Here is a 15,515-nt window from a genome sequence, read left to right as displayed (position 1 = left end):
GTAATTGAGTTAATATTTTATAGACTTATAACCTATAGATATATTTAGAGAGCCTTGATTAAATATATTTTATCAAGGTTCTGAGCAGTTAGTTTTTTAGATTGATCGTAGATCTAAAATTCTAAGATCGAAATCATGATCTAAGCATAATTTATTATAATTTTCAATTTTGAATGTTTCATATTTTTATTTATTAGCTCTACGTCTACGGTGACAACGAATAATTTATCAACAAATTTAAGTTGGCAGTACTTTTTGATGACACGATGTTATCAAACCGGCAAGAAAATTGTTCAGTGATTTTATCATAACGTCAACGTCACTACATTTTTATTTTAATATATTTGTTTATACCCTATAGGCTACGGGACTTAGGTACAACATATATGTTATTTTTTTTAAATATTCTAGTTTTCAATAAATCGTATTTCATTTAAAATTCATTGAATTAACATTTAATGTTAATTATTGAGTGTCAGAAATTCAAAATGTATTTTTTGTTCTAATTCACGCAAATTCTCAAATCTTTTAAAAATGTATTTAAAAACCATTCTTTGTGCTTTTATTATTTTAAATTCCTTAGTTGAAAGCGCCAGGGAAGAGCGCCCTAAGGTAAGATCTTTACACAATATCACATTTTCAATAGGCCTTAATTATTTCTGAAGAAATTTATTTCAATCAATCACTATCAATAAATATTTTACATTTTTTATTGTATACATAATACACACAATAAAATAATAAGTATTATTTAACAATTTATTTTAATTTCTTAAAAAAATATAATTAATACTTTAATCATTTAAAGTACTTAGGTGTACATAATCAGCAAATAATTTAATTTGAGGTCTAATAAACTTGTCTATCAACAATGTATACCTTGTGGAAAATGTATTCATTACATTAAATAAAATCTGTATTCTATTTAATATGTGTGGCATTAATCTTTATTAATATTAACTTATACCTTAAAATAACATACATGATGTTATTATGTTGACTGATAATTGTTCTTAATCAGTTGTTTGCTAAATACCCTTATTTAGTACTACAGTACACATATTGTTGATCTATGTTTTTGGTCCAATTTGTCGATAAATAAGTTAACTATAATCTCTTCATTAAGAGTTCAAATAACAATATCTACTAGATGAGTAGTGAGAATTTCAGACTCTACATTAAATATTTATTACATTATTTTCATCTATAATTTTATTTCTTCAGAGAAAAGAGTAAATAATTGTGTTAAAGATATTTAATATTAAATAATATCAAATTTTATTAATTAGTATGTAACTGTCTTTTAGAGCCTTGATCAAAAAGTACAGCAGCTAAATGATCTATATCAAAAGAAATTTTTGGTTAAATTTAATGGTCCTAAATTTAAGGAATTTGTCAAATCACCACCAAGAAACTATTCAGTTATTATGATGTTCACAGCAATGGCATCTCATAGACAATGTTCAATATGCGGGTAAATTTTCCTCGTATTTATTGTACTTGAAATTATTATATTTTTAAATACTTCATTGATAATTATTATAACTGAAATATTTGATTATTCAGTTTGTACCTATGTTTTGAAAACATGAAAAAAAAATTATTGTATTTTTAGACACGCCAGTGATGAATTTATTATTGTAGCTAATTCATATCGCTACTCTCATAGACTAACTGAAAGTCCTTTATACTTTGGAATTGTTGACTTTGATGAGGGATCTGACATTTTTCAACTGGTTAGTATTATATATTATCATTTCTCATTTTTTAACAATTAATTAATCAATATTTGTATTTATAGATGCGAATTAATACTGCTCCAGTGTTCATGCATTTTCCAGCAAAAGGTAAACCAAAACCTTTAGATACTATGGATATACAAAGAGTTGGTTTTGCATCAGAAATGATTGCAAAATGGATACAAGAAAGAACTGATGTACAAGTCAGTATACTTTTTCGTTTATATTGATAATTAAAATCCAACATGGCTCTTAATTTATTAAATTTAAATTTTTAATAAAATAATAAGTTATTTAGTCATGTTTTTTTAAATATTTATTCATTGATTTAATCTTGTATAATATTTATAATTTTATTAATTTTATCTTTTATTTTAGATACGAATATTCCGACCACCAAATTATTCAAGTACATTGGCATTATCTGTTTTATTTGCAATATGCTCATCATTTTTATATGTCAGGCGAAATAATATGGAAATGTTTTTCAATAAAAATTTATGGGGAGTTTTTTCTGTGGTAAGTGTTTTGTAATCTTTTATAAATCAACAAAATAGTAAACTATGTTTTGTAGTTATTCTGTTTGAATATGATTTCCGGACAAATGTGGAATCATATAAGAGGACCACCATTAATGCACCGTAATCAACAAGGCATTATTACATATATTCACAACTCTTCACAAGGACAGTTCATTGTTGAAACCTACATCATAATTATATTGAGTATCCTTTTTATCATTTTGTATGGTACAGTGTTTAGATTAAAAAAATAAGAAATATCCATATTACATTAATATAAACAAGAAAGTTCAAAATATTTAGAGAGTTTCCAAATTGTTATGCTTAGAATACTATTAAATAAAACTTAATTTGGTTTTCTGTATAAATATTTTAACTAGGTGTTTTAAATTTTATGTTATTAACATAGCGAATAGCATTTTATTTTTACGGTATGAAAATTTAACTAAAGAAGTAAAAATATATCAGAATATTGTTACCCTACTGAACTTCCCTGTATTCAACCATTTTTAAAGAGAACAGGAGGAATATTATATTTTGGTATGCCAAAACCCGGTTAGAATTTAGCGGTTGAACTCATTTTAAAAGTTTTAATCATTTAAAGTATTTAAAATTTTTACAGTATTATTTTTGTAAATGTTAAATAGTGGAACAAATCGAAATGACATACGAGTAACTAAGTAACTTGGGGATTGAGTAGTGTGAGTATATACTCTATATAATTTTACTATTTCTTTTTTCCTTGATTTTTAACTTATTTATTACGTTTGCTTAGTCAGTGTACATCAAAATCATATCCTATTTATATGCAAAATTTCCTTAGTTGGGGCGCAGCATAAAAAACCTATTTTCGAACTATACATAATGACCTAGTAAGGTTACTTATTAGTTTGAACAGTTTAAATTGAGAACATCCCTTGATTTGTTATGGATAAACCCTCATGTTAAAAACAAAAATGTTTATTGTTTGTTGACTGTAAATTTGTTTAACATAGTACTATTGTATTCAATGTTATTCTTTGTATTACAATATAGTATATGCTAAAATAAAAAAAAAATCACTTTTCAGTTATACAGTACACACAAAGACAACAAACTTAAAATGACAATACAAATTATATAAAATTATACAATTTAACAAAATTTAATAATTGAAATAAAAATAATTTTGTAATAAAGGATTAGACAATAATAAATATTATTCAAAATGTACATATAGAATTCCACAAAAATTAAAATTTTATCAAGTGAATGCATTATAATGCGTTATAATATACAGGTATGTGATACCAATTGACCATTATTACAAAAATATTTAATGATTATTTATACAATTTTAATTTAGAAATGCTTGAACTGAAGTCAATAAAAATTAGCTTTTATTGACACACATTATTTGCCATAAGATACTTAGCATACACCATAATACTCAAAAATTATAATTATAATCTTTTTAACTTGAGTTAGTTGTAAAAATACATATTTAATAAATATTAATATAAATAAATAATTATGTTTAAGCAAATAGATTTTTTCCTTAATATTTATATAGATACAATATTGGTGTTTGGAGCTGTGATAATGATTGATTCTTATACAAAGAAAACAGATTCTAAGACACGTAAAATAATGACTGTTGGCGGTTTAGCATTGGTTGTATTTTTATTCAGCGTTATTCTATCTATATTTAAATCAAAAGCACATGGATATCCTTACAGGTAATATTAACAAACTAAATTACAATTTATAATTGAATAACTCAAATATTTATTTATTTTTCAGCTTTCTGATCAAATAATGGAGTTTTGAATATGAATCTACTTAATTTTTTTTCTGTTTTGTTTATTTATTAAAAATTGCACAGACTTTTCAAAATGTATCTATTATTAGTTCAAAATTTTTCATTTTAAATTCTTATTTGGGTACAACAATTCTTCAAACTATAATTAGTTATTATTATTTTCTAAGTAAATTGTATTTGAAAATGCATTATTGTCAATGCATTATCCATATTTGGCAATGCATATACAATATTAACATTTCAATTATAATATCTATATAAATATCATAAAAAAATCAACTGATTTTTATTGTTAAGCATTTAAAAAAAAAAACACTTTAAAATGTTCAATATAATATTTAATATTTAAAAGTGGTTTGTAGTTGGTTTATTTATTGCTATATTTTTTAAGGTAAATTTAAATTTATAAAAGATTATTGAAACCAGAAGTTGGATTTAGTAATATGTATTATTAATTAGGAGCCTAAAAAATCTTAATTGAGAAGATTAAACAATGCTGCTCAAAGTTCTAGTTTGGAAATAATACTGAAAGGTTAAATTAAGCTATTAAAGTAGGTAAAACATTAGTCAAACAATTGAGTAGATGAGTTAGGGGGGTGTATAAAAATATGTGAACATGAAATAATTATTTACACAAGTGGAACCTGTGGATAGTCAATAATATACCATTATTACTGTGTATAGTAATGGTTAATTAATTGAATTAAAATGTAATTTATCAATGAAAGTAATATACATATATGAATATATTTGTTTACCTTTAGATTTTTCATATTGTGGGCCTTCTGTCATACATAATGAATAATGATATAGCAAAAATGTAATAAAAAAAAAAAATTGTTCAAATAATTTGATTTTATAAAAACTGTAAGCATAAAGCTATTTGTGTCAAGAAAATGCATATCCTTGAAAACAAATGTTGACGTATAACCAATAGATAGGTACTTAAAATTTTCACCAAATGTTTATGTAAGCATTTCTTAAACATAATATAACTTTTTAATAGTTTCCTTCTTATTGATCTATTTATTAGTGTTTAAAAATTTTAATTTCTTTAAAATTTAATACACGGTTTGAAGGTTGCAAATTATTTGTAATTGGAAATTCAAAAATAAATATTTGATTTGAAAATTAAAGACAAGAAATCCTCCTCATAAGTTTTTCTGCTTACAATAAAAATAAGGAATATAGGTACCACAAAATTATATCAAGTTTTTATAAGCATTTTAAATTTTTATGGCATTGAATAATAACACATACATTTACTATATTTATTACTCCTCAAACAATTTTTGAAATTTTGTTGTAATTCAAAAACAAATATTACTGTATAATACTATTTGTAATTTCCACAAACATCTTTATATGATAATTTTTTACACTTGAACTTGGTATAGTTATTTAACTTTAAATATTTTGATTTTTTCTCTATATACTGAAAATGCTTGAAAATGTTGTACAAGCAGGGTCGGATTTAGTGGATGGGGGTGTTACTCGGTACTCCCTTCACTTAAGATACCTGTTTCATTTTAGTCAAATTTGCCATTTTGACGTAGTAGTTGTAAGTCGGCAATTATGTTTTATGTTTTATGATTATATAATAATATATTATATTGAATACTCAAATATTATTTATTATAATAAATAATAATAACTTAAAATAAAGCAAAATAGGTAATCAAAAATATTTGTATAAAATTTAATAAAATATATTTGATTTGATAGTTAATACTTATACTTGTGTAGTTGTATTTATAGATTACTATCTGTCTGCTGCTGATCAGCAACATACCTAATTAAAAATATAAAATATTGCCTTTATAAGTCGACACATTGTAGTGTTGACTTATGTACACATGAGTATTTATACACCATCATCAATTCATTTTGTGTAAGCCAAATATATTATATATTTTTTTTATGCTACTGGTGATCTATATATGTATAGGTACAACTGCAAACTACAGAAAGTTTAAATTTGTTGAAATCTATTAAAGGAAAATCAGATTCAAATTTGATTTATTGAATATAGAATTACATATTTTATAGAATATACCTATAATTTTTATTTTGTTTTACTTTGTTAATATCCAGTAAATTAAGAGGATATCAGTGCACTGTTTGTTTCTCTCTTTGGCCCATGCACAACATAGACAAAATACTTTTAAACAGAAACATTTATTTTTTATTTTTGAGCATCTAATTAATTTTATCTTTAAAATCACTCATTACAAAAACAATAGAAAATAATATTTTTGAGGGTATGTTGTATGAGTATGTTACTGTATAAGTATAATAATTACTTAAGTAGCTAGTACTAGTCATGTCAATAGTCTTATAACATTTCCTTGGGATACTAAGTAAAAGTTAAAGTCTATGTACTTTCAATTATATTATATACAAAATACAAAAATATAAATATTTTTTTATATTTTGTTTCAGAATAATAATTAATAGATACTATGATTTGTTTTCTAAATTTTAACAGTAATAACAATTAACAATTCAAATATTTAATACTAATAAAGTAATAAAACTATACTAAAAAATTATTATTTAATATTTTTCATGATATTTATGTTTTTTTATCATAATATAAATACAGACAACCATGGACCTAATACTATAAAGTCTAGGCAGACAACACAGTTGTAAATTTGTGATAATATGGAGATATGACTTATAGCGAACCTAGCGGATAATTGAAATATTTACAAAATTGGGACGTTGAGAATCCTGATATTTATCACATATAATCAGTAATCGTAGTCGTGTTGTCAGTTAATCAGGTTTACCTTTATTTTTACCATTTTGGCGCGGATTACTACGGTCAACATTGTTACATACTCACACCGTCCCGCCAAAATCATTTTGTGTTTTCATTTTGTTTATTTACAGGCCTAGAGTTGCCCTTTGTCAATCTCAATAGTCAGTCGCCAGTTCGCCAATTCGCCTTTTTCATCCCTGTTCACTTTCAGTGCACTGATTCTGTCTACTTCTAGTATTTCAGTATCTAAGTTTCGTATTTTGATTCTGTCGTGACGAAGAACGATGATGATCAACCGTGTTTCGTGAAAAAGGTAAAAATGAATAACTCGTAGCTCGGTGGAATTGTTTTCTCAGGACTAATTATCCTTGATTTTATTTTGATTATTAGAGGAGGGATCCAACATTTTTTAAAGTAATAATTAATATTTTTATACATTTTTGTTAAAAAAAACTTATTAGTGTAAATTTACTTACTTATAATTCAAAAATATATGTGCATAGAGGGTTTTTTTTTATTGGTATATAATATATCAAAGTAGGTAAAAAGTATATTGTTAGGTATATACACAGACTTATATATTACGTATATATATTATGTCTGTGGGTATATATCATTGTGGCTGCATACAAACTTAAGTCCCAATAAAACCTTTTAGGATGAATTGAGTCCCTGGTTGTTTTAAGGGATATCATATTAATTGAGTCCGTGTTTTAATAAACTCTGTATAGAATTAATAATTATATCAATGATATCACATCATTGTCTTCATATACATACATTATGATTGGTTTTATATTATTTTACTTAAAATAATCATTGTACTCAATTAGTATATTATTTTTTCTACATTCAGATATTGGGACTTAATTAGCATATTTACGTTTTTAATTAGGAAGTTATGTTAAAATTTATTCTTAAAAAAATATTTTACCTACTTAAAATTTATGAACAGAATTTTAATTGCCTAGAATATTGTTTAGGAAATAATTCTATTGGATAAGTTTTCTAAGTATAATTTAATTTCATAATGAGTATTTAATTATATACTTACCCATTTACTCACATCATCGTCATTTTTTAATAAAATTGTATTACTTTTGTAACAAAAAAAAATAAAAATAAAAATAAATTAATAATCTAGTTAATTAACTAGGTTTGATAAATTCTGACACGAAACAATAGTAAATTACTAGGTTTGTAAGTTCCTAGTGTTCCTACACAGAGATAAAATTGAATGCATTTTACTTTTTGACTTTTGTAAATGCTTAATAAAAAACTAACATAAGATAGTAAATTTGTATAAATCTTCATTAATAATACAAAATATAGTATGGTAGGTATCCATTTTGTTAAATCAAGCACTCGTGAATTATTAATACTTGGATTTTAAGTAAAAAGTAATGTTTTTTATGCAACATAAATAATACATTTTTTTTAAATTTATCGTTTGTGATTACAATTAGTTTTGACGGTTATTTAATACAATACATTTTATTCACAAAAACTACACTTAAGTGGTCCGTCCTAAGTGTTAAATAAAAAAAAATGTATTTGCTAAATTTTTTAGAAATATATTTTTGGATGTCAGAAATAACTTCAAATTTATTTTTATTTTTGTATAACTGTTTAAAAACTATTATTTACTAGTTACTTAAGACACTTATTAATTGTTATAATTATATAAAGGTACTATATGGTATTTATTTATGTATTATTATATAGTCTATTCCAAATAAGTCTAGAAAAAATCGCGCAGGCAGGTCCACTGTTATTGGCTACAATTATCGGCACTCGTCATGTTCTGTCAGTGATTAGACCACCAGCAGATCACGTGACATACCTGCTTGAAATCTGCTTGTTTTGGTCCTACATTTTTCCAGACTTATTTGGAATAGAGTATAGTAATATAGTAATAAGAAAGAAAGACAGGCACCCCTAGCTATCTCTTAGAATAGTAACTTGTATGTTTTTAAATTTTAACTGATCAATATTTGCAGGATAGTACCTCCACTGTTGAAGTGACGTCAACGAATAACTGAAGATTAATTTTTGGATAGTACTGATTGCAATAGCCAAGTTTCCGCAGTCATGTATGTGCAAGTGAGAATGATGGACACTGGTGTGTCGGTCACAATACCCACATCCAGGACAACAGTGCTTAAAGAGTTCAAAAAACTTGTAGAAAAAAAATTTAATATCAAGCCAGAAATTCAAAGATTGTTTTTTGCCGGCAAGCAAGTAAGAAAGACTGATTGATTGAATGTAACTTTTTTGGTTTAAACTCCTGATATGTCTAAAACAGTATAATTTCATCATGTTAAGTGTCATTAATATGGGTTTTTTATGGTACTGGCATGCATAGACTAATATTTATTAATGATGTCTGATATCGTTTTTTATATTTTTATTTCATGCTTGCTAACCATCTTAGTAAAAATTATTAATTTAATATGTAGGTATTAGCAACATAGTCTATCTAGACAGCCATTAATACAATGTGTAGCTTAAAATTTCCGTGAGAATTTAGAAATGAGCACCAACAGTTTTGATGCTGGTTCAGTATATACAACTTAAGTATTATAAATGTAAATTTATATATCATTCATAATCAATATAGTCTTGATGAATTGCATTAAGAATATGTCATTATTGACGAAAATTTACTGTTTTTTATTAATTCAACTTAAATTATAGTATCCAAATTGTATATGTTCAAAATCTACAAAAACTGCATAGAATGTTCATATAATTTGTATTAGTTTTGTAATACATTCATTGGGTTACTCTGTATATACTCAGTTATCTAGTTTTATGAAGGCCAAACTCTTCTAATAACAAAGATTATTATAATATTCTCTTATCGCAATAAATATAGGTTTTATTATTTAATTTTCCTAGTTATTAGCTCATGTTATTAGTATAATATTACACTTGTGTATGATAAATAATCATACAAATAAAATATATACACATAGCTTATCTATTATGAAAATTATGTTGTGATTTTAAAACCAGCTATTTACTACATTCACTATTAACTATTGTTCTGTGCTATTACATTCACTATTATGCTTCATCAAAACTGATGAATATCATTCATAAAATTCTAAATTGATAGTTTAAAAAAATAAAAATATTATCTTTTTATAAAAAATAAATTAATTTAATAATTTGACATGATTCAAGGTAGTGAGTCATAACTTCATAAGTTTTGACACAATTTTGGGTTATAACTTATAATCTTAAAATGGGGGTGTATGCCACTAGTTGGTGCACTATTTATTATGGTACATCCAGGCCCCCACACATCAATTTTTCAACTACGGTACTATAAATAATTTCGAGCCCTCATTGTATAATAGTATTAATAATAATTTTAATATCTAATATTTAATTTATATTAAATGTTAGGTATTTTAGTTACCCTAAAATAAGTTGAAAACACATATGTACACTAATTTACTGCAGTTTAATATAAAAATCAACATTTTTTTTAAAAGTATTTATGAATAATTAAATACAATGTAAATTATTTATTTTGATCTTATGAGATAAAAATAATATACATATATACTCAGTTTCAAATAAAAAGACTTGTGCTCAAACGACCAAATTATGTTCCGTTTGTTATTGGAATTGATCGTCTGCCGTCGATCGCGATGCAAGCTCGCCCGTCGGGCATGTCGAGAACTAGATCGTGCGACAGCTGACATATATATACATATGCACAATCAATAAATTATTATATAAGTAATGATTTGACGGTCGATGTAAGAATAATACGCCAGTCCGTGACTGAGCATAACTATATTGATGTGCGGCTCGTTAGCCATGCTCCCCATGTGTAACACAAGTCTTCTTATTTGGAACAGAGTATAGATTGTTACTCAAAGTTTCCACGGTGTTCACCAATCCCCCATCCCCCAATTTTTGGGAGCCCTGAGTTCATCATATGTATTGAATACATTTATACGTCATATTACTTACTTTAATGAATGGTCTTCTTAAACACTCACTATAGTTTACTTGTGCTTAGTTTAAGGCTTGTGTATATGTTTAAGCAATATAATTACCTATTTAATTTTGAGTTTTTTAATTTGCTTATATAGACATGTGATAAATATAATTTATATATTTTGAATTTATGTAATTTTATTAGTTCTCAACAATTATTGTAATATTTATGTTTCAGCTGGAAGACCAATATAGGTTATTTGATTATAGTATAAATGTAAATGATGTCATTCAATTAATGGTTAGAGTAGCTGATGCAGAAATAAACTCTCCAAAAGAATCAAAAGTTACAATAAGTTCAAAAAAAGATGAGCTTACTCCGAGTTGTTCTTCTACCACCAGTTCAATAGTAAATATTTTATAGTCACCTAAACTCTACACATCTATTATACTATTTTTTTTCTAGGATGATTCTGAGGAAAGCAAATATTTTAAAGTTGGTGACTATGTTGATGTAAAAGATTATACTTACGGGTCATGGTTTATTAGTAAATTGATCAAGATTAAAAAAGACAGCTGTGTAGTAAATAAACCGAATGATCCTAAAAGTCCAGTAGAAAACGATGGGCTAATTTATGTTGCAGAGATCTTAGGGTAAATATTATATATTTATTGTTATAATTTTATTTATATTACAACTATTGATAAATGTTTATTTAGAAGTCCCGAAGAACCTCCCATTGAAGTTCAATTGCAAGAAATACGGCCTCATGCTTTAGATATTTTGTCTTTTGAAAATGTAAAACCAAATGATAGAGTTCTCATGAATTATAATGTCGATTATCCTCAAGAACGCGGTTATTGGTATGATGTTCTGGTAAAACAAATAAAAACTAATAGAAGAGGCTGTAATGTTATTGGAGATGTAACTGTTGGATTAGATAATGCCGTGTTAAAGAATTGTAATTTAATTTTTCTTGATGACATCTATAGAATAAAACCCTATCAGTTGCTTTCGGAGCGTACACCAGAAGACGATAAAATTATGCAAACTGAACCTGTTGTCATGAGTAATTAAAAGTAAAATATACTTTATTTTAAAGAAAAAATATTTAATTTATGTTTTACTCTTGTAAAGGAGCGGCTGCCTTATATTGTATCAAGTGCAAAGACAATGTGAACAAATCATGTAAGGAATGTGGGTGTCGGGTTTGTGGTGGCAAAGATGACGAAGATAAACAGTTAATGTGTGATGAATGTAATCATCCTTACCATATGGAATGTCTTACGCCACCTTTAAAAGAAACGCCACGTGATGATTGGTTAGTCAGTTTTTTTAATTGATTTATATTAACGTTTTGATGTGCTGTTAAAATGTTAAAGGTATTGTCCGTCATGTAAAAATGATGAAAATGAAATTGTCAAAGCTGGTGAAAAATTAAAAGCTTCAAAGAAAAAAACACCAGAATCTATGTCAACATCAAAAAGAGACTGGGGTAAGGGTATGGCATGTGTTGGAAGAACAAAAAAGTGTAATATTGTGCCATCAAACCATTTTGGCCCTATTCCTGGCGTTGAGGTTGGGACTGCATGGTTATTCCGTGTACAAGTAAGTGGAAAAACTATTTTTTAAGCTTTTATAATGTTTTGATAAATGTTTTATTCTTAGGTATCCGAAGCTGGCATTCACCGTCCTCCTGTTGGAGGAATACATGGTAGAGATAATCAGGGTGCGTTTAGCATTGTGTTAAGTGGTGGTTATGAAGATGATGTTGACAATGGTGATGTGTTCTTGTATACTGGTTCTGGTGGACGTGATTTGTCAGGAAATAAACGTACTGCTCTGCAGAGTTGTGACCAAGAATTGACACGTTATAATAGGTATACAATCCTCTTAATACAAAACTTTATATATGTACATTTTTTGATAGTAATTTTAAAATTTTATATTTTAGAGCTTTGGCACTTAATTGCAATGCAAAAATAGATAGTGAAAAAGGAGCTACAGCTGTAGATTGGAAAAAAGGCAAACCAGTTAGAGTCGTACGAAATTATAAACTTCGTAAACATTCAAAATTTGCACCAGAGATGGGAAATCGGTATGATAGAAAGATAACATTAAATTAAAAAATTAAAAATATAATTGGCCTAAGCAATTATCCACAATTTTAGAATTAACAAGTTGCAATTTTAATTTGATTAATTAGATGTATTAATTTAAACTATTGGTCTGCAACCAGCGGCCTACGCTGCTTATGTATACGGCCCATTTTAAATTTTAGAACGACAATTTTTTTGTTATATATTTCATTATTTTAAAGTCTTTTTTCATAATAAATAATTTAAGAATATAAAATTTTTATTTTTATCCGCTGGCAAACTCTTTAATTCATGAATGTGGCTTGAGAGTCCAATAAGGTTGCTAATCACTGTAACTAAATTTAACTAAACTTTTAATCATAATAGAAAAAAATTACATATAATTTTGGTTTATGGTACTAGAAGTAAACCAAAATTTAACTGATAGAAAATGCATGGATAATTTATTAAATGTAATAAACAACCTAGAAACATTTGATTTAATGGTTAAAAGTTTAAATATATTCATTTCTTCAGCACTTATTTTCTATTTGACTGTTTCTTTCCTAGATTTTTTTTAATTTTGCTGATAAGAATTTGAAAAGTATTAAAAAAAACTATAAAGGTTTAAAATGGTTAAAATTATTAATTTTATAGGTATGATGGTATTTATAAAGTAATAAAATATTATCCTGAAACTGGAATATCAGGATTCACTGTATGGCGTTTTGTTCTAAAACGTGATGATCCCACGCCAGCTCCTTGGACAGCACAAGGCAAAAAGCGTATAAAACAATTAGGTCTTAAAGTAATTGTGAGTTAAAAGTTATTATAGATAATATTGCAAATAGTGTAAATTATATCCTGTGGTTTTTAGTATCCTGAAAACTATATAGAAACTGTTGCTAACCATGACACAAAATCAAAATTACCCGAGTCTAAAAGAAAAAGGACACTGCAGGATGCTGATATTGAGGACAATGAGCAGTGTAAGAATAATGATCAGATGAATAGTTCTTTGAAAAATGAAGTTAGTAATTGCTCAGAAAAAAAATCAAAAATTCGGTATAAACTTGAAAAAGAAGCAGAAACACTCATCAAAGCTGACATTGCCAACCAAAAATACTGGGAAGATTGTAAAGAATTTTTAGAAAAAGGCAAAAAGGTATGTACTATTGTAATTTTATAAGGTATTCTTCAATATACTACATACATTTTTGTTTTGGGTTACATTTTTAGGCATTTTTGGATAGAGTTGAAGAAATGTTTTTATGTATATGTTGTCGAGAAATTGTTTTTGAACCAATTACCACTGAATGTTCTCATAATATTTGTAAAGTAAGTAAAAATAGTAAATTTAATTGTTTATTATTGCTTATTTTAAAAATATTAACTAATAATAATTATTACCAATGTTTTTTAGGGATGTCTTAGAAGATCATTCAACGCTGATGTGTTCCAATGTCCATCTTGTAGAGCAGAATTGGGAAAGAGTTATTCTATGAATGTGAATGAGAAATTAGCTCAAACTCTGCTGTATTTATTTCCAGGATATAACTTAGATCGTTAATTGTCAATTTTCAATAACTCTGCCCATGTAAATAATAATTGATCACGGTACAAAACATAATCACTCTTTCAGAACAGGCTGTATATTAAGATGCATTCGGTGTGTTTATATTCACATTAATTTATTTTAATTACATATTAACGTTATAATACACCAAAAAGCGTTATTTTTGTATTTATTTATATTTTGTGTATTTAATTTTATTATAGTAACACATTGAAATTTATTTTATATCAACTTATATTTTTGATTAAGACTATTAAATGTTAATGAATAATTATTTTTTTGTCTAATGCCTACATTTAATGTTAAATTAAGTTAAATGTATTAATAAATAAAGATAATATTTGCTATTTAGTATTTTATGTTAAATTTTCATTGAATATTTAAATATTTTGATTATTTAGAGAACATTTGTGGTTCAGTTTGAATTTAGGAATGCTTTAAAAGCTTTAAAAGAATGCGTTTAAAGTTCACATTAAACGAGGTTAGGTATATAATGAATTTAAAAAAGATCTTATGTTTGAATAGAATAAAAAATTAATAGCATTATATTAATGGTTTCATCGAGAGTGATATGGATATACTTATATTTCTAAATCACTATATATATAAAAAAAATGACTGTAAGTAACACTTGGTTTAACTCAAAATGATAAAAATTTTGTTCTTTTGCTTAGTTAATTATAACATTTTTATACATTTTTATTAGACCATGCTGTATTTTCCAAAATTGTACCGAGAGAAAGGACTATTTTACTGTTGGCCATACTGTTCTACATTTAATTTTTCAGATTTTCATATTTTTACCAATAATATAAATGTAGATTCATATTGTATGATGAATCATAGATAATTTAGGGATTGAGATATCTTGTTTGAGGTTTATATAGAACAACTTAGGAATAGTATTAATTATTGGATAAAGTTGTAGGTACTATTAATTGTACAACGCCGGACACAGCGTCGTTTATTAGGGAGTTGCAATGCAACGTCGTGAGATATTAATGTATAAATTATAACATTGTTTTTAACTTTTTGGGTCCACAGAATCTTTTGATTTTGAAATCAAATACAAACG

The 15,515-nt window shown here is 25.9% G+C and overlaps 2 protein-coding genes across 2 annotated transcripts; both read left to right on the top strand.

Annotated features, from left to right (window-relative positions):
• Positions 1-335: 335 nt before the first annotated feature.
• Positions 336-5,796, top strand: LOC132921701 (tumor suppressor candidate 3). The gene is made up of 8 exons (XM_060984870.1): positions 336-612; positions 1,308-1,474; positions 1,616-1,736; positions 1,802-1,942; positions 2,118-2,258; positions 2,314-2,464; positions 3,813-3,978; positions 4,043-5,796. The coding sequence occupies exons 1-8, from the start codon at positions 535-537 to the stop codon at positions 4,056-4,058; spliced, it is 981 nt and encodes a 326-aa protein (XP_060840853.1). The 5' UTR covers positions 336-534; the 3' UTR covers positions 4,059-5,796.
• A 1,039-nt stretch (positions 5,797-6,835) lies between these two features.
• LOC132921267 (E3 ubiquitin-protein ligase UHRF1-like) lies at positions 6,836-14,794 on the top strand. The gene is made up of 13 exons (XM_060984195.1): positions 6,836-7,141; positions 8,829-9,069; positions 11,024-11,194; positions 11,252-11,439; positions 11,506-11,855; positions 11,924-12,107; positions 12,169-12,394; positions 12,455-12,666; positions 12,741-12,884; positions 13,522-13,678; positions 13,742-14,029; positions 14,104-14,202; positions 14,288-14,794. The coding sequence occupies exons 2-13, from the start codon at positions 8,920-8,922 to the stop codon at positions 14,432-14,434; spliced, it is 2,316 nt and encodes a 771-aa protein (XP_060840178.1). The 5' UTR covers positions 6,836-7,141; positions 8,829-8,919; the 3' UTR covers positions 14,435-14,794.
• Positions 14,795-15,515: the final 721 nt, after the last annotated feature.

The sequence above is a fragment of the Rhopalosiphum padi genome, chromosome 2 (genome assembly GCF_020882245.1).
Source record: "Rhopalosiphum padi isolate XX-2018 chromosome 2, ASM2088224v1, whole genome shotgun sequence".
Classification (NCBI taxonomy): domain Eukaryota; kingdom Metazoa; phylum Arthropoda; class Insecta; order Hemiptera; family Aphididae; genus Rhopalosiphum; species Rhopalosiphum padi.
The sequence above is the reverse complement of the archived record's forward strand: the minus strand, read 5'-3'. Positions and strand labels throughout refer to the sequence as shown.